Consider the following 27791-nt stretch of genomic DNA (forward strand, 5'->3'; position numbering starts at 1 on the left):
GACTGAACAGGCCGTACAGACAGAAAGGCGCATCGAGGAAGACACCTATGTCAAGCTGCAATAGTCAAGGTTCCTTACAGTTAACTGACAGAGTGGAAAACACAGTGTTAAATAGGGAGAGTGGTATGACAGGGATTTGAGCAACAGAGGTATGGTATACTGTAGATCAGATGGATCCAAAATGACGCATCTCAGTGTAGCTGACGACTGAGCTGGTCTGGGGATTGGATTGGGATCAACTCGGCCTGAACTCGACCTCTGGTTTAGAACCAGTCTCATTGACCACCTGGCAGATCATCAGCGACCTACGACCTAACGCTCTGTTGGGAATCTACACAAATCGTGCCGGTAAGAGAACTCCCTCCACTCCAACTTTATGCCTAGTTTCTTAACCTCTAGGTTAGTAGAGAATAAGCTAGAACTGAAGAAGTAACTTGTTGACGTATTCACCTGAGTTGGGGTCAATCCTGTTTCAACCAAATTCTAATTCCACATTTTCCCCAGTGAAAAGCATTGAAGAGTATTGTACAGTGTACTTCCTGAATTGACTCCATCCCTGGTACTCACAACAGTGTTGATTTAACCCAAGATGAATTTAGTATAGAGACATGTTCACAATGTTAGAAATGACTTTGACTGTATCTGAATGCTCTTAAACATCAAGGCCACCGGTACAGGGCCCAGGTTTTCTGAAGGCCTCCGGTCCAGCAGCTCTGTACTATTACCACCTAACTTTGGTTTAAGCTAGCCCTTCAGATCAGCCGTCCCTCGCTTCCTCTCTCGCTACCAAATCTAGATCCGTCTGAGTTTGGCCGAAAAGTCACCCTCCTCATGGCTCTCCAGGAGGAGTGTCGTGACACACAATCGCCACCATTTGTCACAATTATGGGGCCTTTCGTGTTCAACCCACTACCTATTAAAAGGTTTAGAGGGAGCAAGGTTCTGCAAAAAAGTAAATACCAGCCCTATGGTACCGCACTGTAGTGTCGTTGTAGTCATGTCTGTTCTTGAGGTTGTCTTATTTTGTGTGTCGTCAGTTTTGCAGGGAGTTTGTTTTATGTGCCACAGAACTAGATATTATGTGAAATACAGAAAGTGTGTGTGTGTGTGTGTGTGTGATTACACATACAGTGTGAGACGAGTGTGCTGGTATTTTCTTTAACTTGAAAATACAGGAAATCCGTTTACTGGAATTAGAAAGGTGAACTCAACCTCTAAAAGTGATAGTTAGCAAGAAGGTTAGAGACAGCATGTGTGAAATGGAGAATCAAAAACCACAAGGAAGGAAAATTACATGATGAGGATTTAACACTGACAACCACATTTCTATTCCGAGGTGATACAAAAAATATACTTAAGTACAAAATAAATCCCCATTTAATTAGCTTCTTAGTCCAAGACTAGTCTTAATCGGGGTCAGAGAAGACGGCATAATAATGCTTTTAATAGTGTCATGTCAAAAGTGTAACCTGACCGGATGACTTTGTGTATTGTGTTTATACCTGCAGACAGCGATGGAGGTGTCTATGCAGCTGTATGCGTTGCTGCTGAGTGGAGCGGTCCTCCTGTCACTTATCCTGTTGACTGGCCTGTGTCTTCGCTGCAGAAGACACAACCTGCCTAGTAATTCCAAGGCTTATTTACTGTAACCAATCAAGTTGTTTTGAATTAAATTGGTCTCTATGTAGATGTTATCGCTGTAAATGAGAATGTTCTTCTCAGTCAGCTTAAACTGGTAAAATAAGGGTTAAATGCAAATGATGAGGAAAAAAATAAAATGCATTTACAGAACATAATTTTCTTATTCCTCAGCGTCCATTCAGCAGCGTTACAGTGAGGATTACACTCAGCAGTAAGCACTTTTTCATAAAACTATTCAGTGCCTGTTAATTAAAATGAAACCAAATATTCAAAAGTTTGTGTGGCACTTGTAATATATGTCCGGTGCACTGTGTAAGTGTACCAGACGAGATGACGAGAAGTGGGCTTGAATGTTTGCACAAATCTCCAATTGATATCCGTGCGAGGTATCAACCTCTACCAACGCTCTGATTTCTTCCCCACTCAGCACCCCAGGATTCGGCTTGGCCCACCCACCATGTGAGTATGTGTGTGATGACTGAAGTTGTACCCAAATCTTTTCATGATACTTCTTAAGAAAAATGTGTTTATGATTATGATGAACCTTCCTCCTCAGACAACCCCTCTTCAGCCACAAGCTGGGGTGCTCCCCCTTCCAGCCTCCTTTCACCCATGTGAGTTACTGAACACACACACACACACACACACACACAGACAATGACTCATATTACCGTCAAGCGAAATGTACCTGTCTTTCTATCCCACAGTTCACCACAGATCGTTCTGAGACCGAACTCTGTCACCCCAACTGAAAATGGTGATGTCTCGCTCTTCCTCTACATCAAATGTCTATTTTCTCCACTTGTTTTCATTCTTTCGCCACTATCTCTATAACGTCACAGTTCAGTTCCTTCTTAATGGTTAGCTTTTTCTTGCAGAGAGTAATGACGGCTATGAGAGTCCAGGAGAAGGTAATGTGAGCGTTATATCCTACCATGTTCAATAACACTGATCCCCTCAAACATATGTACACAGTAACTGCTGAAGAAGTTTAGACAATGTGCACATGGCTCCTTAGGTGAAACAAAATATGTTTTTATTGTCACACACCAATTAGGTGCAGTGAAATTTATTATTTTACATGGTCAACCATATGGCACCCCTGGAGCTAGGGTTAAAGTGCCTTGCTCAAGGGCACAACACATTTTTCACCTCGTTGGCTTGGATGTTTGAACCAGCAATGCTCTAACCGCTAGGCTACTGCCTACTTGTACCTGCCTACCTGCCTACTTGTGACTTACTCACATTCATTCAGACATTTGGACATTAAACCATTCATGCAATGCCTTAGGAATATATTCGGACCCTTTGACTTTTTCCACATTTTGTTAGTTTACAGCCTTATTCTAAAATTGATTAAATAGTTTTTTTTCCCTCATCAATCTATACACAATACCCCATAATGACAAAGCAAAAAAAATCTTTTTTAGAAATTGAAATATCACATTTACATAAGTATTCAGACCCTTTACTCAGTACTTTGTTGAAGCACCTTTTGCAGCGATTACTGCCTCGAGTCGTCTTGGGTATGACACAACAAGCTTGGCACACCTGTATTTCGGGAGCTTCTCACATTCTTCTCTACAGATCCTCTAAAGCTTTGTCAGGTTGGATGGGGAGCGTCGCTGCACAGCTATTTTCAGGTCTCTCCAGAGATGTTTGATCGTGTTCAAGTCCGGGCTCTGGCTGGGCCACTCAAGGACATTCAGAGACTTGTCCTGAAGCCACTCCTGCGTTGTCTTAGCTGTGTGCTTAGGGTCGTTGTCCTGTTGGAAGGTGAACTTTCGCTCCAGTCTGTCCTGAGTGCTCTGGAGCAGGTTTTCATCAAGTATCTGTCTGTACTTTTCTTCGTCCATCTTTAACTCAATCCTACTAGTCTCCCTGCCGCTGAAAAACATCCCCCACAGCATGATGCTGCCACCACCATGCTTCACCGTAGGGATGGTGCCAGGCATCCTCCAGAATTGACGCTTTACATTCAGGCCAAAGAGTTCAATATTGGTTTCATCAGACCAGAGAATCTTGTTTTTCATGGTCTGCAATTCTTAGGTGCCTTTTGGCAAACTCCAAGCGGACTGTCATGTGCCTTTTACTGAGGAGTGGCTTCTGTCTGGCCACTCTACCATAAAGGCCTGATTGGTGGAGTGCTGCAGAGATGGTTGTCCTTCTGGAAGGTCCTCCCATCGCCACAGAGGAACTCTGGAGCTCTGCCAGAATGACCATTGGGTTCTTGGTCACCTCCCTGACCAAGGCCCTTCTTCCCCGATAGTTCAGTTTGGCCAGGTAGACAGGTCTAGGAAGAGTCTTGGTGGTTCCAAACTTCTTCCATTTAGGAATGATGGAAGCCACTGCGTTCTTAGGGCCTTTCAATGTTACTGAAATGTTTTGTTACCCTTCCCCAGATCTGTCCCTTTACACAATCCTGTCTCGAAGCTCTGAGGACAATTTCTTCAACCTCATTGCTTGATTTTTGCTCTGACATGCACTGTCAACTCTGGGACCTTATATAGACAGGTGTGTGTGTCTTTCCAAATCATGTCCAATTAATTGAATTTACCACAGGTGGACTCCAAGACACATAAACATCTCAAGGATTATCAATGGAAACAGGATGCACTTGAGCTCAATTTCAAGTCTAATAGCAAAGGGACTGAATACTTATGTAAATCAGGTATTTCTGTTTTATATTTTTAATAAATGTGCAAAAATGTCCAAACATGTCTTCGCTGTGTCTCTCTGGGGTATTATGTGTAAAATGTTGAGGATTTTTTTTCTATTTAATCTATTTTATAATAAGGCTATAACATAACAAAGTGTGGAAAAAGTGAAGGGGTCTGAATACTTTCCGAAGGCACTGTATTCTGACATGATTGATTGACAGCTGTGTGTGCGCATGTCTCTGCGGATGTGCTATCTCTGTTCTGTAGAGTATGTCAACGAGGTGATGGATGACTATGAACCAGGATCAGGCTACCTGTGAGTGTTCATTTAATTTTAACAAAATACACAGAGTATACCAAACATTAGGAACACCTTCATAATATTGAGTTGCACTCCCCCTTTTTCCTTCAGAAGATTCTCAATTCGTTGCGGCATGGATTGTACAAGGTGTTGAAAGTGTTCCACAGGGATACTGGCCCATGTTGATTCCAACAGATTGTGTCAAGTTCGCTGGATGCCCTTTGGGTAGGGGACTGTTCTTGATACACACGGGAAACTGTTGAGTGTGAAAAACCCAGCAGCGTTGCAGTTCTTGACACAAACAGGTGTGCCTAGCACCTACTACCATACCTCGTTCAAAGTCACTTAAATCTTTTGTTTTGCCCATTCACCCTTTGAATGGCACACCTACACAATCCATGTCACAATTGTCTCAAGGCTTAAAAGTCCTTCTTTAACTGGTCTCTCCTTCATCTACACAGATTTGAATTGGATTTATCATATGACATCAATAAGGGATCATGGCATTCACCTGGTCAGTCTGTGTCATGGAAAGAGCAGGTGCTCTTAATGTTTTGTATACTCGGTGTATACTACATGTCAGTGCCTCACTGTGAATGTTACACTTTGCATTTCTAGGACTTCCTGGGGAAAAAAGTGCCATTTGTTGCTGTATTGGCTAAATTTAAAATAATGTTACTTCTGTGGCTATAGAGTACTGGGGTCTCTTGGGGTTTGTGTAACCTCTCGCTCCTCCTTATAGAATAGTGTTACCATCAGATCTTCCTGGGACTGGGTCTCTGCGTCATTCCAACCAATGTCTCATCTCCAAAAGCTCCCAAAGCACAGGTAGGTAACGTAAGGGTGAAGAGGGGACTGAATAGGACATATTACTTTAGCCCTTTTCGGATGGGATACATTTGAATGGGGAAGCTCTGGTAATATAATTATGTGCACGAGCACAAATCACCACATCTGTAATTTTATTCCCGTCCGAATCTGCCATGTCAGTAATTTTTACTTGGCAGGAAGGTTATTATACCAGCCCTAAAAACCGACTGTTTTTGGAGTTTAACAGGTACAGGTACTGCACTCAGTTTGGGTAAGAACATGGGAACAAATTGATGATTAAAACAAAGTGCTATGCACATAGCCTACAGATGAATGAACCATTTTGTCACATTTTAAAAGATGACCTGGACTATATTGTGCCAATGAATTGATAAATTGCCAAATAAGTCTGGTAATAGGTTACATTCCATGGTTCTTATTGCTATGCATTAATATTTAGACTTTCTCTGAACTGAAGGCCATTAGGTCAATATTAGGCTAACCCTAGATGTGAAATAGCTTCATGTCTAGAAGAGCCTCCAGACTTCCGTCATAACGGTTAATTTTGAATAAGGAAAAAAAAAAAAAGGAATTACAGGGGCAGTTTGGTAAAGTTTGAATCTTCCACTGGGAAAACATGCCGCGGTAGTGTAAAATTACTTGAAAGTACTACTTAAATTGTTTTTTGGGGTATCTGTACTCTATTTATATTTTTGACAACTTTTACATCACCACATTCCTAAAGAAAATGATTTACTTTTTACTCCACACATTTTCCCTGACACCCAAAAGTATGCTTATTTGAATTTAGGTAAAACAGATTTAAGTTTCACTGCATTAAAGTCCCTGGCTACTAGAAGCACCTTGTCTGCGTGTGCGTTTTCTTGTTTGCTTATGGTGGAATACTGCTCATTCAATGCTGTCTTAGTGTAAAAAATACATATGAAAACTCTAGGTAGATAGTGTGGCCTACAGATTATCATGAGATACTCTACCTCAGGCAGGCAATATGTCGAGACTTCCTTAGATATCGTGCACCAGCTTTTATTTACAGAAATACATAGTCTGCCGCACCTTGTTTTACCAGACGCCGCTATCCTGCCGATACAGTGTATAACCAGCCAGCTGTATGTTGATGGTGTCGTCGTTCAGCCACGACTCCGTGAAGCATAAGATGTTACAGTTTTGAATGTCCCGTTGGTAGTTTAGTCTTCCGCGTAGGTCATCGATTTTATTCTCCAAAGACTGCACGTTTGCTAGCAGAATGGAAGGAATTGGGGGATTATTCGATTGCCTACGAATTCTCAGAAGGCAGCTTGCCCTCTGGCCCCTTTTTCTCTGCATCCTCTTCACGCAAATCACTGGGACCTGGGCCCGTTCCCAAGAAAGCAGTATATCATTCACGTCGGGCTCGTCAGACTTGTTAAAGGAAAAAGATTCTGACAGTCCGTGGTGAGTAATTGGAGTCCTGATTTCCAGAAGTTATTTTCGGTCATAAGAGACAACATTATGTACAAAATAAGTTCTAAACAACACAAACAAACAAACAAACAAAACAATCGGTTAGGGACACATAAAACGTCAGCCTCCTTCTCCGGCGCCATTTGAATAGGGCTTTAAAGACACTTGAATACATGGATATTACACAATGCATACACAATAAGACATTTTAAGTTGAAATCACAAGTGCAATGCATGACAATATGTAGATTTAGGAGACTCAAGTTTTTTGTTTTTAAGGGCTGTATTCAAACCTTATCACATAAGTTCAGCTTTTATAGCGTGATTGAAATGTGAAGGCTATGCCCCCGCTTTGGCAAAGACTGCGTTCGAGGTAAAAGCTTCAAATGACCTTAACATCTCTAGTGCACAGTCTGTAAAGCTTCAGCGATACAGCTTGAATAGTGCGCTAATTTGCATACGTATGTTGCCAGCAGCAGATTTATTTCCTTATTCATGTTTTTGTGAAGCACATGTGCAGAACGTTTATACGGAGGTTTAGAAAACGTGTCTCGATGGGCCATTAAAATATTATTTGATCAAATGCTGTCTGGAGTATTCACATCGTGTTCATATGATATGTCAATGTGGAAGCAGAGGTGGACGAAGAGCAGGGTGAGTGCTGCAGTAGAAATCTGGCCTGTAGGTTTATCAGTATAGACATCACAATGCTTTTAGACTGGAGTGTATATACCTCAATCCTATATATATGTGTGTGTGTGTGTGTGTTCACAGAAAACAGTGGCGCGGTTGGCAATATGAAAATCAATATGAACGTCGACGTGGAAAAGAGTGATGACAGTGATGATGGCAGCAACGACTATGTCAATACTAAAGGTATGGCGCACATTGAATAGAATCTAACTTTTTAGGGGTGTTCCTGATTAATCAGGAATCTACAACTGTCAAAAAAGCAGAATAACCTATGGAACTCTTTATGCCTTGGAAGGAGGGAGCGGAGTTGCTCTTTAACATGTATGTCTTTATTACTAACCTGGATTGTCATCCAAATCAAATTTTGTTCACATACATGGTTAGCAGATGTTAATGCGAGTGTAGTGAAATGCTTGTGCTTTTAGTTCCGACAGTGCAGTAATATCTAACAAGTAACATCTAACAATTCCACAACAGATATCTAATACACAATCTAAGTAAAGGAATGGAATAAGAATATATAAATAATGGATGAGCAATGACAGAGCGACATAGGCTTAGATGCAATAGATAGTATAGAATACAGTATTATACATATGAGATATGTAAACATTTTTAAAGTGACTAGTGTTCCATTTATTAAAGTGGCCAATGATTTCAAGTCTGTATGTAGGCAGCATCCTTTCTGTGCTAGTGATGGCTGTTTAACAGTCTGATGGCCTTGAGATAAAAGCTGTTTTTCAGTTGAATGCAGTTGATTTGCGATGATGACACAAACATTATATTAAACAGAACAATCACAGGAGCCTTAAAATCCTATTATAATCCAAAAGTATTGTGAATTGCACTCATAAGCAACATGTAAATAGAAATATTATTTGCTGGGGCTCCCAAGTGGCGCAGCAGTCTAAAGCACTGCATCTTAGTGCCAAAGGCGTGATTGAAATGTGAAGGCTATGCCCCCGCTTTGGCAAAGACTGCGTTCGAGGTAAAAGCACTCGATTCCAGGCTGTATCACAACCAGCCATGATTGGGAGCTCCATAAGGGCATTGTCCTGGTTAGGCTGTCTTTTGTAAATAAGAATTTGTTCTTAACTGACTTGCCTAGTTAAATAAAATAAGAAATGCCCCTTGTTCTGCCACTAACTTGTGCGCACCACCCTCGTGTTTGTAAACACAGAAAGGGGTCTGCATTATTATTTAGACTTTCGCTGTGGCGATTTTAGCATGTAAATCTTAGTGGGGCAAACTCAACATTACATTTTTTAGATGCATGTTAGAGCCAACAGCAAAGCTTTCTTTTGAGTGAATCGAGTTAATTCTTGGCGCTACACCTGGCTATCAGCGGAGCGTTGTCTTGCAGCAAAACAGTTCATTCAGCTTCATTAACTCCCTTTAAAAAAAACATAGCTGATATGGCGACTTGATGAGCGAATAAGAGGCAATCCGTAATTTCGATTAAGACATTAATGAGCGAGCGACGATGGACGTAGTCAATAACGATTTGTTCAGCATTTTTTAAATGTACAGCGACAGAATTCAGAACATGGGCCGTTCTTAGTGTTCTCCCTGTACAACAAGTCAGAACCGTAGGATAAATAAAGGGGCATATGAACAGACAGTGAAAGCTCTTACAATATTCAATGATTACATTTCTCTAAAACAGGTTAATTGCACCACCAAGTTAGAACAGTAGGTGAAATTAAGAGGTGAAAATAGACCAAATGATTAGGGTGAGGCACATTAAACGCCGTTTGTGTCTTTGTGTGTCAAAAAAGATACACGTCATATAGCACTATATGATGTGCTAAATAAGCTTTTGACATGTCAAATAACACAATTCTATTATAGAATTGTGTGCTGAATTTGCACGTGCAAGCCAGGCGCCACCACTACTATCAGTAGTAGCACTGTCAAACAAGCACACATCGACCATGAACGATGTGTTTACAATAAACAAAATTATTAGGGTGAGGGACATGAGCTACTAACGGCTTACTACACAACATATACTTAGTATTACTTTCTTAGCCACAGTATACATATTTCCCTTGCATAATATATCATTAATGCAGCAGCGTACTAGACATTTTTGTATTCGCCTTGTGAAGGTTGTGTGGCGGTCCTTTGTGGGCAAATTTTGTCATCAAACTTTCATCAAAGTTTGGCATTCTCTGGATTTATGGTGGGAACTCTGGGGGGCGGCACACACACCCACCCACCCACCCACTCCATCGAATAGCAGGCTAAGTTACTGGTTGCTTTGCAGTTAGTCACTGATTCTTTCCAAATGACTCATTGTTGAATTTGCGATTTCCAACTTGTCGTGTAATCTTTATGGCCGATGAGCACCGATGAGTTTTATCTATAATTTCTCTTCATTATTTCTCTACATATAAAAAGGATTTGCCAGTAGATTGCCGACTTGATTCATGATGATGACTGCTAGCTAAGACTTTGAAAGTAAGATGTTGACATGATCAGTCCAATCAAAGCTTCTGTACATACAACGTGATTTGATGTCTTCTTAGATGGGCACTTCTAATGTAACTCTATGGCAGGATCCAAAGGGCTGACATTTTGGGTGTCTACCCTAACTAAGGACTTAAATTTGGCGATGACGTACTGTCCCCATGAGTGACAGAACACTAAGCCAATCACAGCACAATGCTCCAATTTTCTGCTGGCTTGCCACCACCACAGAAAGCATGAGCTAGGCTGAAACACCTGCATTTGAGAGACTAGTCAGGATGGAGGCAAAGATGAACAGAGAAATGTACAGAGATCTTTGATGAAAACCTGCTCCAGTGCACTCAGGACCTCAGACTGGGGTGAAGGGTTACCTTCCAACAGGATAATGACCCAAAGCACACAGCCAAGACAATGCAGGAGTGGCTTCAGGACAAGTCTCTGAATCTCCTTGAGTGGCCCAGCAAGAGCCCGGACTTGAAGCCGAACATCTCTGGAGAGACCTGAAAATAGCAGTACAGCGACGCTCCTCATCCAACCTGACAGAGCTTGAGAGGATTACGCTGCCAAAGGAGCTTCAACAAAATACTGGGCAAAGGGTCTAAATACTTATGTAAATGTGATTTTTGTTTTTAATAAATGTTTTTTTAATAAAATGTTCTAAACCATTTTTTGCTCTGTCATCATGGGCTATTGTGTGTAGGTTGGGGGACTTTCATCCATTTTAGAATACGGCTGTAACGTAACAAAATGTGGAAAAAGTGAAGGGGTCTGAATACTTCTTTGAAGTACAGTCGTGGGGAAAATTTTGGAAAAAGACAAATGTTCATTTTCACAAAGTCTGCTGCCTCAGTTTGTATGATGGCAATTTGCATATACTCCAGAAGAGTTATCAGATGAATTGCAATTAATTGCAAAGTCCCTCTTTGCCATGCAAATGAGTTGAATCCCCAAAAAACATTTCCACCACATTTCAGCCCTGCCACAAAAGGACCAGCTGACATCATGTCAGTGATTCTCTTGTTAACACAGGTGTGAGTGTTGACAAGGCTGGAGATCACTCTGTCATGCTGATTGAGTTCAAATTACAGACTGGAAGCTTCAAAATGAGGGTGGTGCTTGGAATCATTGTTCTTCCTCTGTCAAACATGGTTACCTGCAAGGAAGCATGTGCCGTCATCATTGCTTTGCACAAAAAGGGCAAGGCACAGGCAAGGATATTGCTGCCAGTAAGATTGCACCTAAATCAACCATTTATCGGATCATCAAGAACTTCAAGGAGAGCGGTTCAATTGTTGTGAAGAAGGCTTCAGGGCACCCAAGAAAGTCCAGCATGCGCCAGGACCATCTCCTAAAGTTGATTCAGCTGCGGGAATTGGGGCACCACCAGTACAGAGCTTGCTCAGGAATGGCAGCAGGCAGGTATGAGTGCATCTGCACGCACAGTGAGGCGAAGACTTTTGGAGGATGGCCTGGTGTCAAGAAGCCACTTCTCTCCAGGAAAAACATCAGGGACAGACTGATATTCAGCAAAAGGTACAGGGATTGGACTGCTGAGGACTGGGGTAAAGTAATTTTCTCTGATGAATCCCCTTTCCGATTGTTTGGGGCATCTGGAAAAAAGCTTGTCAGAAGAAGACAAGGTGAGCGCTACCATCAGTCCTGTGTCATGACAACAGTAAAGAATCCTGAGACCATTCATGTGTGGGGTTGCTTCTCAGCCAAGGGAGTGGGCTGACTCACAATTTTGCCTAAGAACACAGCCATGAATAAAGAATGGTACCAACACATCCTCCGAGAGCAACTTCTCCCAACCATCCAAGAACAGCATGATGGAGCACCTTGCCATAAGGTAAAAGTGATAACTAAGTGGCTCGGGGAACAAAACATCAATATTTTGGGTCCATGGCCAGGAAACTCCCCAGACCTTAATCCCATTGAGAACTTGTGGTCAATCCTCAAGAGGCGGGTGGACAAACAAAACCCCACAAATTCTGAGAAACTCCAGGCATTCATTATGCAAGACTGGGCTGCCATCAGTGGCCCAGAAGTTAATTGACAGCATGCCATGGCGGATTGCAGAGGTCTTGAAAAAGAAGGGTCAACACTGCAAATATTGACTCTTTGCATCAACTTCATGTAATGGTCAATGAAAGCCTTTGACGCTTAGGAAATGCTTGTAATTATACTTAAGTATTCCATAGTAACATCTGACAAAAACATCTAAAGACGAAGCAGCAAACTTTGTGGAAATTAACATTTGTGTCATTCTCAAAACTTTTGGCCACGACTGTATACTTCAATCCTGTGTGTGTTTTGTGTTCACAGAAAGCAATGACGCGGAGGTCAATGTCGACGTGGGAAAGAGTGATGACAGTGATGAAGGCAGCAACGACTATGTCAATACTAAAGGTATGGCCCACGTTGGCACATTGAATAGAATAACTTTTTAGGGATGTTCCTGATGTAATCAGGAATCCCTGCTTTTTTGACAGTTGTAATAACCCATGGAACTCTTTATTCCTTGGAAGGAGTGAGGGAGTAGCTCTTTATAAACAGTTTACTTTATTACTATCCCGGATCGTCATCCCTGTGTTTTGAGGGGATATTAGTTTTAACAGATGCTGCACCTAGTTTGGGTATAAACATGGGAACAAGTTAATGGCTAAAACAAAGTCCTATGCATGTAGCCCACGGGTGAATTATCTGTTTTGTCACATATCAATTTTCCTAGTGCCAAACTTCACTTTTAAAAGATGACCTGGACTATATTGTGCCAATGAATTGAAAAATTGCCAAATAAGTCTGGTAATTAAATGTCTGCATAGGTTACAGTTCATGGTTCTTATTGATATGCATGATTATTTTGACTTCCTCTGAACTGAAGGCCATTAGGTCATTGTTAGGCTATCCCTAGACATTTGAGATATCTTCACGCCTAGCAGAGCCTCCAGACTTCTGTCATAAAGGGATCGATTGAATGAGGAAAAAAATATATTACATGGGCAGTTTGTTAAAACTAATCCTCTCTGAATCGTCAACAGGAAACACTGAAATTCTGCGGTAATAATTACATAACCGACGTTCTATAGTAATACTAGTCCCTTGCGAATAGGGCTTTTGACATCTTGTGGGTCAAAATATTTTGAATTTTTTATTGATATTCAAATAACACTTAAATAAATGGATATTAGAATATAAACAATAAAGAGAGATGCATGACAATACAGCACCTTTTGAATGTATTCAGACCCCATGACTTTTTCCCCATTTTGTTACAATACAGCCTTATTCTAAAAATGGATTCAATTGTGTTTTTTCCTCAATCTAAACACAATACCACATAATGACAAAGCAAAAACAGGCTAGAAATTTTTGCTAAAGTATTCAGAGGCTTCACTCAGTACTTTGTTGAAGCACCTTTGGCAGCTATTATAGCATCGAGTCTTCTTGGGTATGACGCTACAAGCTTGGCACACATGTATTTGGGGACTTTCTCCCATTGTTCTCTGCAGATCCTCTCAAGTTCTGTCAGGTTGGATGGGGAATGTTGCTGCACAGCTATTTTCAGTCTCCAGAGATGTTAGATCGGGTTGAAGTCCGGGCTATGGTTGGGCCAATCAAGGACATTCAAAGACTTGTGCCAAAGCCACTCCTGTGTTGTGTTAACTGTGTGCTGAGGGTTGTTGTCCTTTTCGAAGGTGAATCTTCGCCCCAGTCTGAGGTCTTGAGTGCTCTGGAGCAGGTTTTCATCAAGGGTCTCTGTACTTTGTTCCATTAATTTTTCCCTAGATCCAGTCTCCTAGTCCCTGCCGCTGAAAAACATCCCCATAGCATGATGCTTCACCGTAGGGATGTTGCCAGGTTTCCTCCAGATGTGATGCTTGGCATTCAAGCCAAAGAGTTTAATCTTGGTTTCATCAGACCACAGAATCTTGTTTATCATGGTTTGAGAGTCCTTTAGATGCCTTTTGGCAAACTCCAAGCAGGCTGTCGTGCCTTTTACTGAGTAGTGGCTTCCGCCTGGCCAGTACCGTAAAGGCCTGATTGGTGGAGTGCTGCAGAGATGGTTGTCCTTCTGGAAGGTACTCCCATCTCCACAGAGGAACTCTGGAGCTCTGTCAGAATGACCATCGGGTTCTTGGTTACCTCCCTGACCAAGGCCCTTCTTCCCCGATTGCTCAGTTTGGCCGGGCAGCCAGCTCTAGGAAGAGTGTTGGTGGTTCCAAACTTCTTCCATTTTAAGAATGATGGAGGTCACGGTGTTCCTGGAGACGTTCAATGCTGCAGAATTTCTTTGGTACCCTTCCCTAGATCTGTGCCTCGACACTTTCCTGTCTCGGAGCTCTACGGACATTTTCTTCGAGCTCATAGCTTAGTTTTTGCTCTGACATGCACTGTCAATTGTGGGACCTTATATAAACAGGTGTGCCTTTCCAAATCATGTCCAATCAATTGAATTTACCACAGGTGGACTCCAGTCAAGTTGTAGAAACATCTCAAGGATGGAAATAGGATGCACCTGACCTCCAATTTTGAGTCTCATAGCAAAGGGTTTGAATACTTATGTAAATAAGGTATTTTATTTTTTATATATAAAAAAATTGCTAACATTTCTACAAACCTGTTTTCGCTTTGTCATTATGGGGTATTGTTTAGATTGATGAGGAATTTCTATTTGATTTCATCCATTTTAGAATAAGGCTGTAACTAGAGGTTGACCGATTATGATTTTTCAACGCCGATACCGATTATTGGAGGACCAAAAAAGCCGATACCGATTTAATTGGCTTATTATTATTATTTATTTATTTTTTATTTTATTTTTTTTACTGAATGAACGTGTATTATAACTTAATATGATACATCAATAAAATCAATTTAGCCTCAAATAAATAATGAAACATGTTCAATTTTGGTTTAAATAATGCAAAAACAAAGTGTTGGAGAAGAAAGTAAAAGTGCAATATGTGCCATGTAAGAAAGCTAACGTTTAAGTTCCTTGCTCAGAACATGAGAACATATGAAAGCTGGTGGTTCCTTTTAACATGAGTCTTCAATATTCCCAGGTAAGAAGTTTTAGGTTGTAGTTATTATAGGACTATTTCTCTCTATACCATTTGCATTTCATTAACCTTTGACTATTGGATGTTCTTATAGGCACTTTAGTATTGCCAGTGTAACAGTATAGCTTCCGTCCCTCTCCTCTCTCCTCCCTGGGCTCGAACCAGGAACACATCGACAACAGCCACCCTCGAAGCATCGTTCCACTAAAGCCGCGGCACAAAAGCCTTCGGCCCAAGGGGAACAACTACCCCAAGTCTCAGAGCGAGTGACGTTTGAAATGCTATTAGCGCGCACCCCGCTAACTAGCTAGCCATTTCACATCGGTTACACCAGCCTAATCTCGGGAGTTGATAGGCTTGAAGTCATAAACAGCGCAATGCTTGAAGCACAGCGACGAGCTACTGGCAAAACGCACAAAAATGCTGTTTGAATCGAAGCTTACGAGCCTGCTGCTGCCTACCACCGCTCAGTCAGACTGCTCTGTCAAATGTCAAATCCTCGACTTAATTATAATATAATAAACACACAGAAATACGAGCCTTAGGTCATTAATATGGTCGAATCTGGAAACTATAATTTTGAAAACAAAACATTTATTCTTTCTGTGAAATAAGGAACCGTTACGTATTTTATCTAACGGATGGCATCCCTAAGTCTAAATATTGCTGTTACATTGCACAACCTTCAATGTTATGTCATAATTACGTAAAATTCTGAAAACTGTTGCTTATACCCTGACTCTGCGTGCAATGAACGCAAGAGAAGTGACACAATTTCACCTGGTTAATATTGCCTGCTTACCTTTCTTTTAGCTAAATATGCAGGTTTAAAAATATATACTTATGTGTATTGATTTTAAGAAAGGCATTAATGTTTATGGTTAGGTACACGTTGGAGCAACGACCGTCCTTATTCGCAATGCGCACCACATCGATTATATGCAACGCAGGACAAGCTAGATAAACTAGTAACATCATCAACCATGTGTAGTTATAACTAGTGATTATGATTGATTGTTTTTATAAGATAAGTTTAATGCTAGCTAGCAATTTACCTTGGCTTCTTACTGCATTTGCGTAACAGGCAGGCGGTTAGAGCGTTGGACTAGTGAACCGTAAGGTTGCAAGATTGAATCCCTGAGCTGACAAGGTAAAAATCTGTCGTTCTGCCCCTGAACAAGGCCGTTAACACACCGTCCTAGGCCGTGTTCTTAACCGACTTGCCTTGTTAAATAAAGTTGTAAAAAATATCTTTTTTTTTTCAATCTGCAAAATCGGTGTCCAAAAATACAGATTTCAGATTGTTATGAAAACTTGAAATCGGCCCTAATTAATCGCCCATTCCGATTAATCGGTCGACCTCTAGCTGTAACGTAACAATGTGGAACAAGGGAAGGGTTCTGAATGCACTGTATATACCAAAAGCCTGTGTTTGTGTGTTCACAGAAAATAGTGGCGCAGAGGGCAATATGAATGTCGTTGTGGAAAAGAGTGATGACAGTGATGACGAAGGCAACGACTATGTCAATACTAAAGGTATGGCCCACATTGAATAGAATATAACTTATCAGGGATGTGATTTTTCCTGATTAATCAGGAATCCCTGCTTTTTCAACAGTTGTGATAACCCTTGGAACTCTGATTACTTTATTACTAACCGGGAGCATGGTGTAACAGGCCGGCAGCTGCACTCAACTTGTGTATTGGGGTGCATTCCAATACTCTAATAATGATACCAAAAGGTACTGTGCTAAACAACCTGGTAATGTGTATGTGTAATGACGTTAATACCACATTCCTCCCCTCTTAAGATTTCAATATTACATCTTCACAAATAAACCCTTTTTTAACGATATCAAACATAAGACATTGCCTAAGCGCTTATTGCTAAGGGAATAAAGGCCAGCATCCCGGAGTCACCTGTTGATGTTGAAACTGGTGTTTTGCGGGTACAATTTAATGAAGCTGCAAGTTGGGCACTTGTGAGGCATCTGTTTCTCAAACTAAACACTAATGTACTTGTCCTCTTGCTCAGTTGTACACCAGGGCCTCCCACTCCTCTTTCTATTCTGGTTAGAGCCAGTTTGCACTGTTCTGTGAAGGGAGTAGTACACAGCGTTGTACGAGATCTTCAGTTTCTTGCCAATTTCTTGCATGGAATAGCATTAATTTCTCAGAACAAGACTAGACTGACAAGTTTCGGAAGAAAGTTATTTGTTTCCCTTTTGAGCCTCTAATCGAACCCACAAATGCTGATGCTCCAGATACTCAACTAGTCTAAAGAAGGCCAGTTTTATTGTTTCTTCAATCAGGACAACAGTTTTCAGCTGTGCTAACATAATAGCAAAAGGGTTTTCTAATGATCAATTAGCCTTTTAAAATTATGAACTTGGATTAGCTAACACAACGTGCTATTGGAACATGGTTGCTGGTTGCTGATAATGGGCCTCAGTACGCCTATGTAGATATTCCATAACAAAAACTGCCATTTCCAGCTACAATAGTCATTTACAACATTAGCAATGTCTACACTGCATTTCTGATTAATTTGTTATTGTAATGGGCAAAAAAAAAAAGTGCTTTTCTTTCAAAAACAAGGACATTTATATGTGAGCACAACTTTTGAATGGTAGTGTATGTACTCTACTTATCTAAACAAGTCTGTCAGTGTAAACAATAAACATGACATTTCACATTCACAACATTTTTTCACATGCTTGGGTAACTAAGTATTTAACTCTTGAGTTTTTCACTGTGAGTCTTTTAGTTGTCTTTTAAAAACAATTCAATACTTTCTTTTCTTTTTTTTCTTATTCAGAGTTCAAAGTCCTTAAAGCAGCTTAGAAGCTTCGTGGTCCTCTGTGCACAACGTACACTAGGGGTAGTATTCATTCTCAACGGTGGAAAAGCCACCAGCTGTTTCTTAGCCGGGCTATGAATCCAGGAATCCCTTGTCCCAAGACTGAAATTTCAGATAAGGGCAAGGTCCCACTCTCCAAAATGTCAGCCCTTGGTATGTTTGTCATGGGTCTTTTTCTGTCTTTTGTTTGCGTTCAACTTTCCTTTTCAGGTCTGGATAGACTAGGTCCAGTGTGAAGCGTTGTGGATTGAGATGTTGTGGATTGAGATGTTATTCTGTAGCTGAACAGAACACGTGACACTTTTGTTGCTATGCTCCCTTCTGCACTTAAAAAAAAAATAATTGAGTGTCTGTACTGCGCGTTCCACCAGTACATTTGAAGACTGATGATAATGGAGCAAATATCACAGGCACAATATTGTTGCTCACTACCATCTCCGGTATCCCTTGGTTAGTAAAGCTCTGTCGTAGGCCGAATATAGTAGTCGTGAATGAAGCAGAACTAACCGGATACACATCCATCCATTTTTAATGTGCATCAATGATTATCAGGAATATTTTCCCCATGAATGGCCCTGTGTAATCTGTGCAATCTTCTCCAAGGTTTCTCTGGAAACTCCCAAGGGTGGAGTGGAGTGGAGCTGGTGCCTTTGTGTTCCATACATGTTACATGTCTTGACTAGATTGGCTATTACCTGATCTAGTTTTGACCACCACAAGTAACTCCTAGCCAACGCTTTCATACGTGTGACTCTGATGTAGCTGCTGTAGGATAGCCTGGCTTTGGAAAAATAACTTGTGCTCTCCACAAAATACAACCATCCTGTACACTCAACTCTGTTTTCCTGACACTGTTTGCTGTGAATTCAGTCCCTTCTATTTGTTGTGGCCGTTCCTTTACTACATATTCTCTAACTCTAGACAGTACTGTATCTTTACTTGACCAGGACATCTCACTTGCTCTGCGGTCACGAGTGCTGTGTCTACGAAAATCAGCACTGTCCTCTTGAGCTGTTATGGTGGGCATGTAAGACTGCTCAAGGCATCTGCATTCCCATGGTACTTTCCTAATAAAGCTCAAAAGCAATCACTTTTGCATGTAAAAACACAGAATCCTACTCATTATTCCAAATGCTCCTATGTCATTGGACTTGAACAAGGCACCTGGCTCATGCCGGGAGGCAACCCGGTTCCAAAACGAATGCAATCAACTGGTGCAAAACACGCCTACACAAGCGCGCGTTAGAGATTAATCGAACACCCTCACTGTAGCTAAAGCTAACCCTTTTCCTAACCGTAGTCTCCTAACCTGCCACGTTAATTATCCTAACCTGCTATGTAAACAAAACATCTGTGTCCAGAAACCATCAGTTTCATAACACCGGAACTGACCAATTGCCGTTTCCTGATATCAGGGAACACCCACATCAAGAGCCACCCTGAGTTGCGGTCTGCAATTACACCATATTCTTTCAAATGCCACCTCTCCTGTGAAGTAGTAATATCCCTCTTCCACCCCCGTGTGGCGTCACATAACCTATAGGCCTAAGTCCCAATGACACCTTATTCCCTATATAGTGCACTACTTTTGACAAGAGCCATATGGACCCTAGTCAAAAGTAGTTAGGGTGCCATTAGGGATACACCTTATTCTCTGCTCATATTTGATAGAAACTGACCTATCCTCCCCATAGCCATTACTGTATGTTGTCCTGATCACATTACTAATTTTCTCAGAGTTCATTGTGTCAAATCGGAGGGCCTGTTGTCCGAACCTCTGGCAGTCTCTATGGGGGTGCCACAGGGTTCAATTCTTGGGCTGACTCTTTTCTCTGTATATATCAATGATGTTGCTCTTGCTGCGGGTGATTCTCTGATCCACTTCTATGCAGATGACAATATTCTGTATACTTCTGGCCCTTCTTTGGACACTGTGTTGACAAACCTCCAGACAAGCTTCAATGCCATACAACACTCCTTCCGTGGCCTCCAACTGCTCTTAAATGCAAGTAAAACTAAATGCATGCTCTTCAACCGATCGCTGCCCACACCTGCCCGCCCGTCCAGCATCACTACTCTGGATGGTTCGGACTAAAAATGTGGACAACTACAAATACCTAGGTGTCTGGTTAGACTGGAAACTCTCCTTCCGGACTCACATTAAGCATCTCCAATCCAAAATGTAAATCTAGAATTGGCTTCCTATTTCGTAACAAAGCATCCTTCACTCATGCTGCCAAACATACGCTCGTAAAACTGACTATTCTACCGCTCCTTGACTTCGGCGATGTCACTTACAAAATAGCCTCTATTCAGCAAATTGGATGTTGTCTATCACAGTGCCATTCGTTTTGTCACCAAATCCCCATATACTACCCACCACTGCGGCCTGTATTCCTTTCGTTGGCTGGCCCTCGCTTCATATTCTAAGCCAAACCCACTGGCTCCAGGTCATCTATAAGTCTTTGCTCGGTAAAGCCCAGCCTTCTCAGCTCACTGGTCACCATAGCAGCACCCACCCGTAGCATGCGCTCCAGCAGGTATATTTCACTCGTCACCCCCAAAGCCAACACTTCCTTTGGCCGCCTTTCCTTCCAGTTCTCTGCTGCCAATGACTAGAACGAATTACAAAAATCACTGAAGCTGGAGACTCATATCTCCCTCACTAACTTTAAGCATCAGCTATCAGAGCAGCTTACAGATCATTGCACCTGTACATAGCCCATCTGTAAATAGCCCACCCAACTACCTCATCCCCCATATTGTTATATATATTTTTTGCTTCTTTGCACCCCAGTATTTCTACTTGTACATCCTATCACTCCAGTGTTTAATTGCTAAATTGTAATTATTTCACCACTACGGCCTATTTATTTCCTTACCTCGCAAATCTTACTTAATTTGCAAACACTGTATAATGACTGTACGTTTGTTTATTCCATGTGTAACTCTGTGGTGTTGTTTTGTGTCGCACTGCTTTGCTTTATCTTGGCCAGGTCGCAGTTGTAAATGAGAACTTGTTCTCAACTGGCCTACCTGGTTAAATAAATAAAATACAGTAAGGCATTGTTGGCAGAATAGATGGATGCAGTTCAATGCATCCATCTATTCTTGTCTATCAATAATGACAAGCCACTGGGGTCTGAAAACTTGGATGGAAAATGACTGCGGATAATAGCGGACGTTATTGCCACTCCTATTTGCTATATTTTCAATTTAAGCGTATTAGAGAGTGTGCGCCTGGAGGGAAGCAACAGTTATCCCCCTACCAAAGGATAGTAAAGCCCCATTTGCTGGCTCAAACAGCTGACCCAATCAGCCCGTTACCAACCCTTTGTAAACTTTTGGAAAAAATGGTTTAACCAGATGTCAATTTGTTTACTGTGAAATACAATGCTAACAGACTTTAAGCATGCTTATAGGAATGACAACAAGCACAGCACTTACATTTCTCTCAGCCAATCAGTAATTTGTGTATGATAAAAAGATTGGGGGCTGTGTTAGACTTTAAGGTGGCTTTTGACATTATTGATCATAATCTGCTGTAAAAACATGTTATGGCTTTACACACCCCTGCTATATTGTGGATAACGAGTTAGACAGGTAACAGAACACAGAGGGTGTATTTAATGGAAGCCTCACCAACAAAATCCAGGTAGAATCAGGAATTCCCCAGGGCAGCTGGCTAGGCCCCTTACTTTACTAACGGCATGTGTAAAGCCAGTGTGTCTATGTATGAGGAAGACTCAACCGTATACACGTCAGCTACCACAGCGACTTAAATGACTGCAACACTTAACAAAGAGCTGCAGTTAGTTTCAGAATGGGTAGCAAGGAAAACGTTTGTCCTAAATATTTCAAAAACTAAAAACATTGTATTTGGGACAAATCATTAACTAAACCTCAACTAAATATTGTAATGAATGTGGTAATTGAGCAAGTTGAGGAGAATAAACTGCTTGGAGTAACCCTAAATTGTAAACTGTCATGGTCAAAGCATATTCATACAACAGTAGCTAGGATGGGGAGAAGTCTGTCTATAATAAAGCGCTGCTCTGCATTCTTAACAGCACCATCAACAAGGCAGGTTCTACAGGCCTTAGTTTTGTCGCACCTGGACTACCGTTCGGTCATGTGGTCAGGTGCCACAGAGGGCCTTAGCAAAATTGCAATTGGCTCAGAACAAGGCAGCACAGCTGGCCCTTGGATGTATAACAAAGAGCTAACAAAAATATGCATGTCAAATCTCTCCTGGCTCAAGGTGGAGGAGAGATTGACGTCATCACTACTATTTGTGAGAGGTGTTGACATGTAGAATACACTGGGCTGTTTGAACTACTGGCACACAGCTCGGACACCCATGCATACCCCACAAGAAATGCCACCAGGTCTTTTCACAGTCCAAGTCCAGAACAGACTATGGGAGGCGCACAGTACTACATGAAACTCTATTCCACAGTAAAATTACATTTATATATATATATATATATATATATACATACATATATACTTTTTGGAACAGCAGGGCCTGTGAAGCAACAAACAGACACACACATACATTAATAATATTCACCAATACATTTCTTGGTAGTCCAAAATATATTGCTATCAGGTTGTAAATCACTGCTGGCCAGGTACATTGTTTGCTGCCTCCACCCATTCGGGATTCATCTTCAATTACTAAATATTTGGAACGAAAACGGACGACTGTAACTAAGGCTTGGAATGTTAATACAACCAAGCTAGCAATGATCACAAGTCAGTCGTAATGTGGTTAATAGGTTTGCGCACGTGTCAAACACATGGGCCCGCAGGCTAAATAGGACTCACAAGCAAGTATAAATGAGTCAACAATTTAGTCATTTACTTCATGAAATTAAAGCTTGATGCACTCACATCAGTGAATTCAACTTCCATTGCGCTGCTTTCATGTGCCCCGTTTACAGCGCACAGTGGAGAGAGTGTACAGACACATGCCACAAGCTAGGCTACTAAAATGTTGCAGTCTGGCTTCGGTATTTAAAGCTTCATGGTTAACCGAAAAACAAAACCTGCAATAAATGATCTATCCACACATCACTTATGTTGAAAAATACAATAATTGTTTTCATGTGACATTTGACTTAAATACAGTATGTATAATAAGTATGCTCCTATGTGACCAGTAGTATTCAAATGTCCCTTATGTCATTTGTTACCTTAAATGCTCATTTGTGACACAAAGTATTCACATTTTCATTACATATGTTCTTTGTCACAATACATGTTATGGGAGCAATATTTCAGTGATACCTGTCATGGTAATAAAACGAAACGAACAAACTCAAAACATTAAACTTAATCGCTTCTCAATTCAGCCATTTTACCGTTCCCACGTGTCCTTTTGTTTCACGCGGGAAGTGCTCCATGATAGCAACATAAGATAAAGAGCACATAGAACATAGTTAGGGGTTGGTGTCATTTAAATTACATATATATTTTTAAAAAAAACTTTGTATAAAGCTGTTCAGATTCAGTTTAAGAAATCCTTGACCAATAATGCCCTATTTGCAATGATACAAGCATTTCGCTACACCCGCAATAACATCTGCATGCAACCACCAAAATTTGAATGGCGCTGCCCATACCATAATGAGATGGATACAACGCTGCGATCTCTATACGACAACGGGACAGAGAATGAGGATCAACTTTTTTAATGATTGTCAAATTAACATATATTTATAAATAGAGTATACTACAATACATTGAGTGCACCATGCTGTGTTGAAAATTCTGCATAGCAGCAAAGGCTGGACACATATTTCCCTCTTGTTTTAATAGGATGCATATAGCATTTTAACATATGTAAGTGGGCATTATAAAAGGCCCATCGTTGTCAACGTGGGTTTGGCCAAGCCCGGCTACTTTCCCCCATCGTTTATCAATACAATTTTGGCGGTAAACTATCTGAAAAAGCTTGAGGGTTTATCTGTTCTTTCGTTGGGACTCTGGCTAGCATTAGTTGTTGATCTTGTTGATGTGCATAGGCAACTGAGGGAGAGAGCCTACCTTTTCATGGTTGTTTCATCAATAGGGCTGTAAAGTTCCCAAAATGTAAGAGGACTCCTGTAGTATTTACATATTTGCAGAAATCCATTCGGGTGGCTTTTGGCAAATGCGTTCTAATTATCTAAAGGCAGGCACACTGTTGCTATGGCCTGTAGTCACACAGTTGTTTAAAGTGAATGTCTGTCTGGCAAATTAATTATTTGCATATAGGCCTACTATAGCTCTGATTGGCTTTGGTGCACCGGTCTGCATAGACTCTGGTCCTGGACAGGACAGCTAGCAGTTTTATTAAATTGTCCAAACAAGGCTGCTTTCCCACTCTATATTGCTTTACAATTTTCACATGCCTTACTGTCATTCAAACATTCTATGAATTTTCCCAACAAATGTAATTCCTGGGGGTGTATACGAACAGATTTGGTTTTGCTAAAACATCTAATAACCTAGCAGGTGGGTGATATTCTGAAACTCAGCTCTACATAAAAGTTGGTACTAACTTGTATTTTTTTTCTCTTAGACATGTGAAGCCTAGCAGATTCTGACGGGGAGGGAATTGCGTCGATCGACTGCTGGATTTATCATGAGTGCAACCAAGTTTCAAAGGGAAACCTACACAGCGTAACTAACATCTACATAGGGGTTCTGCAATATGGACGAGCACTGTGGCTGATGAAACATTTCAAAAGACCTTAACCTCATCCACCAGCTGTCTCCGAACTATGCAGTAATAATTAAGGCCTAGGGAGAACATGTTCTAAGTTTTATTGTATGGTGTAGGGCAAATGTCTTCGAACACATCTCTTGGTGCCCCAGCTGCAACCATGTTACATTTTTAAGCTCTTTTCTGACTATTGAAGAGAAAGGATGACAGTGGGGAAAAGAGGTGGTGTCGTAGGGCAGATTTGAACCCATGTCGACGCTGCTGCATTATTGTTTTCAATGTATGGATTTGCTGACGACTCCTGAGAATGTTCGTTCTAGTTTACTCATTTTTTCTAAGCTGTATTTCTTATTACTGTTGATTCAAATCTGGTTTGGAATTATTTTTGCTTTGCCATAATCTATAGGCCTATTCGGACAGGATAAGTTTTACTGGGGGAGCTCAGTTAATGTAATGTGCACAAATCACCACATCCATAGTTTTCCCCATCCAAATCTGCCGTTTTGGCAAACTCCCAGGTCCTCTGATCTTATGTCACCTGATATTAGAGTAACAGGTGCTGCACCCAGTTTGGGAAAGAACATGAACAAATAGATGCTTAAAAATACGCTTTGGATGTAACCTACAGATTAATGAACTTTTGTCACATCAACTGTCTTAGTGCCATACTTCTTTTAAAAGATGAAGTGGAAAATATTGTGCCAATGAATTGATAAATATGTTACAGATCATGGTTCTTATTGACTTTCTATACACTGAAAGCCATTAGGTCAATATTAAGCTATCCCGAGACGTGGGAGAGCCTCCAGGCTTCCATCATGAGAAGGAAAAAAAAGAATTGGGGCAGTTTGGAAAAACGGACAAGCTGGATATTAATTACATAGCCGACGTTCTATAGTAATACTAATCCTGTGCGGATAGGGCTTATGAACCATTGTGTGATGTTTTCTGAATGAATTGAAGCTGATATGGATGGCATATAGTTCACTATTAAAAGATTAGTGTTTCAAATCAGTAATGATCATTCACAAATGCTTGTTATATATACACATACACTGCTCAAAAAAATAAAGGGAACACAATGTAACTCCAAGTCAGACTGTGAAATTAAACTGTCCACTTAGAAAGCAACACTGACTGACAAATTTCACATGCTGTTGTGCAAATGGAATAGACAACAGGTGGAAATTCTAGGCAATTAGCAAGACACCCCCAATAAAGGAGTGGTCCTGCAGGTGGAGACCACAGACCACTTCTCAGTTCCTATGCTTCCTGGCTGATGTTTGTAATTTTTGAATGCTGGCGGTGCTTTCACTAGTGGTAGCATAAGACGGAGTCTACATCCCACACAAGTGGCTCAGGTAGTGCAGCTCATCCAGGATGGCACATCAATGCGAGCTGTGGCAAGAAGGTTTGCTGTGTGTGTCAGCGTAGTGTCCAGAGCATGGAGGCGCTACCAGGAGACAGGCCAGTACATCAGGAGACGGTCAGAAACAGACTCCATGAGGGTGGTATGAGGGCCCGACGTCCACAGGTGGGGGTTGTGCTTACAGCCCAACACCGTGCAGGACGTTTGGCATTTGCCAGAGAACACCAAGATTGGCAAATTCGCCACTGGCGCCCTGTGCTCTTCACAGATGAAAGCAGGTTCACACTGAGCACATGTGACAGAGTCAGGAGACGCCATGGAGAACGTTCTGCTGCCTGCAACATCCTCCAGCATGACCGGTTTGGCGGTGGGTCAGTCGTGGGGTGGCATTTCTTTGGGGGTCCGCACAGCCCTCCATGTGCTCGCCAGAGGTAGCCTGACTGCCATTAGGTACCGGGATGAGATCCTCAGACGCCTTGTGAGACCATATGCTGGTGCGGTTGGCCCTGGGTTCCTCCTAATGCAAGACAATGCTAGATCCCATGTGGCTGGAGTGTGTCAGCAGTTCCTGCAAGAGGAAGGCATTGATGCTATGGACTGGCCCGCCCGTTCCCCAGACCTGAATCCAATTGAGCACATCTGGGACATCAGGTCTCGCTCCATCCACCAACGCCACATTGCACCACAGACTGTCCAGGAGTTGGCGGATGCTTTAGTCCAGGTCTGGGAGAAGATCCCTCAGGAGACCATCCACCACCTCACCAGGAGCATGCCCAGGCGTTGTAGGGAGGTCATACAGGCACGTGGAGGCCACACACACTACTGAGCCTCATTTTGACTTGTTTTAAGGACATTACAAAGTTGGATCAGCCTGTAGTGTGGTTTTCCAAATCCAGACCTCCATGGGTTGATACATTTGATTCCCATGTGATTTTGTTGTCAGCACATTCAACTATGTAAAGAAAAAAGTATTTAATAAGAATATTTCATTCATTCAGATCTAGGATGTTATTTTTTTGAGCAGTATATACATTTCAATAAATTATATATACACACACACACACACACACCTAAATTAACAAGATTAATTTTCAATAATTTCACCCTTGCACAGAAAATAAGAGTTCTGGTGGCATTTGAGGTTGAGTAAACTTTATTTTTATGATTTTTCATTTTTTGTATTTTTAGTTTATTTATTAATGGTTACCTGTAAAAGGAGAAAGGGAAGTAGGTTGGGGTTAAAAGGGAGCAAGTTTCATTGTGATAAGTCCTATGATTTCTTCAGTCTGAGGCCATGTCAATCCTCTCAACTTAAAAATGGAACCAGCTAGTGAGGACGACTCAGTCTTTCTAGGCTTTCATAAAAACAAAACCTTTTTTCTTCTCTGTCCTTAACCAAGAAGCCTTTGACGAGCTCTCTTTGATTAAGAACTCTGGCTTAAAAAAACAGGAGAGAAAAAAAAAAAGTTGCTTATTTTGAGGGCGAGAGGAGAGAAGTGGGGGGGCTTCAGTTCAGACTAGTTTAGGCGATCAGCGAACAACTTGATTGTGTCCCTCAATGGGATTGCGTCAGTCATAAGACTCAGGGAGGGACTGGGGGCATCAGCTCCCTGTCCTCAGCTCCCCTCTGTCTCCTGCTTCTTCTGTGGTCCTCTAGGTGTAGGTAGGGGTGTCAGTTTCCAGGGGGGTGGAAGGAGAGCTGCTGGGTGGGGTGAGCCTGCACCTGTACAGCTAGAACACAGAACAACA

At 41.5% G+C, this 27791-nt stretch overlaps 2 protein-coding genes across 3 annotated transcripts in view; one reads left to right on the top strand and one right to left on the bottom strand.

The window, feature by feature from the left end:
• Positions 1-25766, top strand: LOC139406856 (uncharacterized). The gene is made up of 13 exons (XM_071149956.1): positions 1-348; positions 1509-1623; positions 1813-1852; positions 2069-2100; positions 2198-2255; positions 2349-2398; positions 2520-2552; positions 4569-4617; positions 5345-5430; positions 7648-7749; positions 12364-12447; positions 16548-16637; positions 24530-25766. Exons 2-13 carry the CDS (start codon positions 1515-1517, stop codon positions 24535-24537), a joined length of 741 nt encoding a protein of 246 aa, XP_071006057.1. The 5' UTR covers positions 1-348; positions 1509-1514; the 3' UTR covers positions 24538-25766.
• Positions 25289-27791, bottom strand: part of LOC139406855 (ataxin-2-like protein) — a 34841-nt gene continuing 32338 nt past the window's right edge. The window contains exon 23 of one of the 2 annotated variants that reach the window (XM_071149955.1): positions 25289-27773. In XM_071149955.1, coding sequence (XP_071006056.1) covers positions 27715-27773 — 59 coding nt within the window. In that variant the 3' untranslated portion in view covers positions 25289-27714. The remainder of the gene's footprint in view (positions 27774-27791) is intronic. The other variant, XM_071149954.1, reaches the window with a different exon arrangement.

Source organism: Oncorhynchus clarkii, chromosome 4, assembly GCF_045791955.1.
Source record: "Oncorhynchus clarkii lewisi isolate Uvic-CL-2024 chromosome 4, UVic_Ocla_1.0, whole genome shotgun sequence".
Classification (NCBI taxonomy): Eukaryota; Metazoa; Chordata; class Actinopteri; order Salmoniformes; family Salmonidae; genus Oncorhynchus; species Oncorhynchus clarkii.

Excerpts from the sequence above, each read along its gene's own strand:
- LOC139406856 (XM_071149956.1), top strand. The coding sequence starts at position 1,515 with ATGGAGGTGTCTATGCAGCTGTATGCGTTGCTGCTGAGTGGAGCGGTC. Across the intron at positions 5,431-7,647 it reads CAAAAGCTCCCAAAGCACAG|AAAACAGTGGCGCGGTTGGC; the intron begins GTAGGTAACGTA and ends GTGTGTTCACAG. Across the intron at positions 7,750-12,363 it reads CGACTATGTCAATACTAAAG|AAAGCAATGACGCGGAGGTC; the intron begins GTATGGCGCACA and ends TTGTGTTCACAG.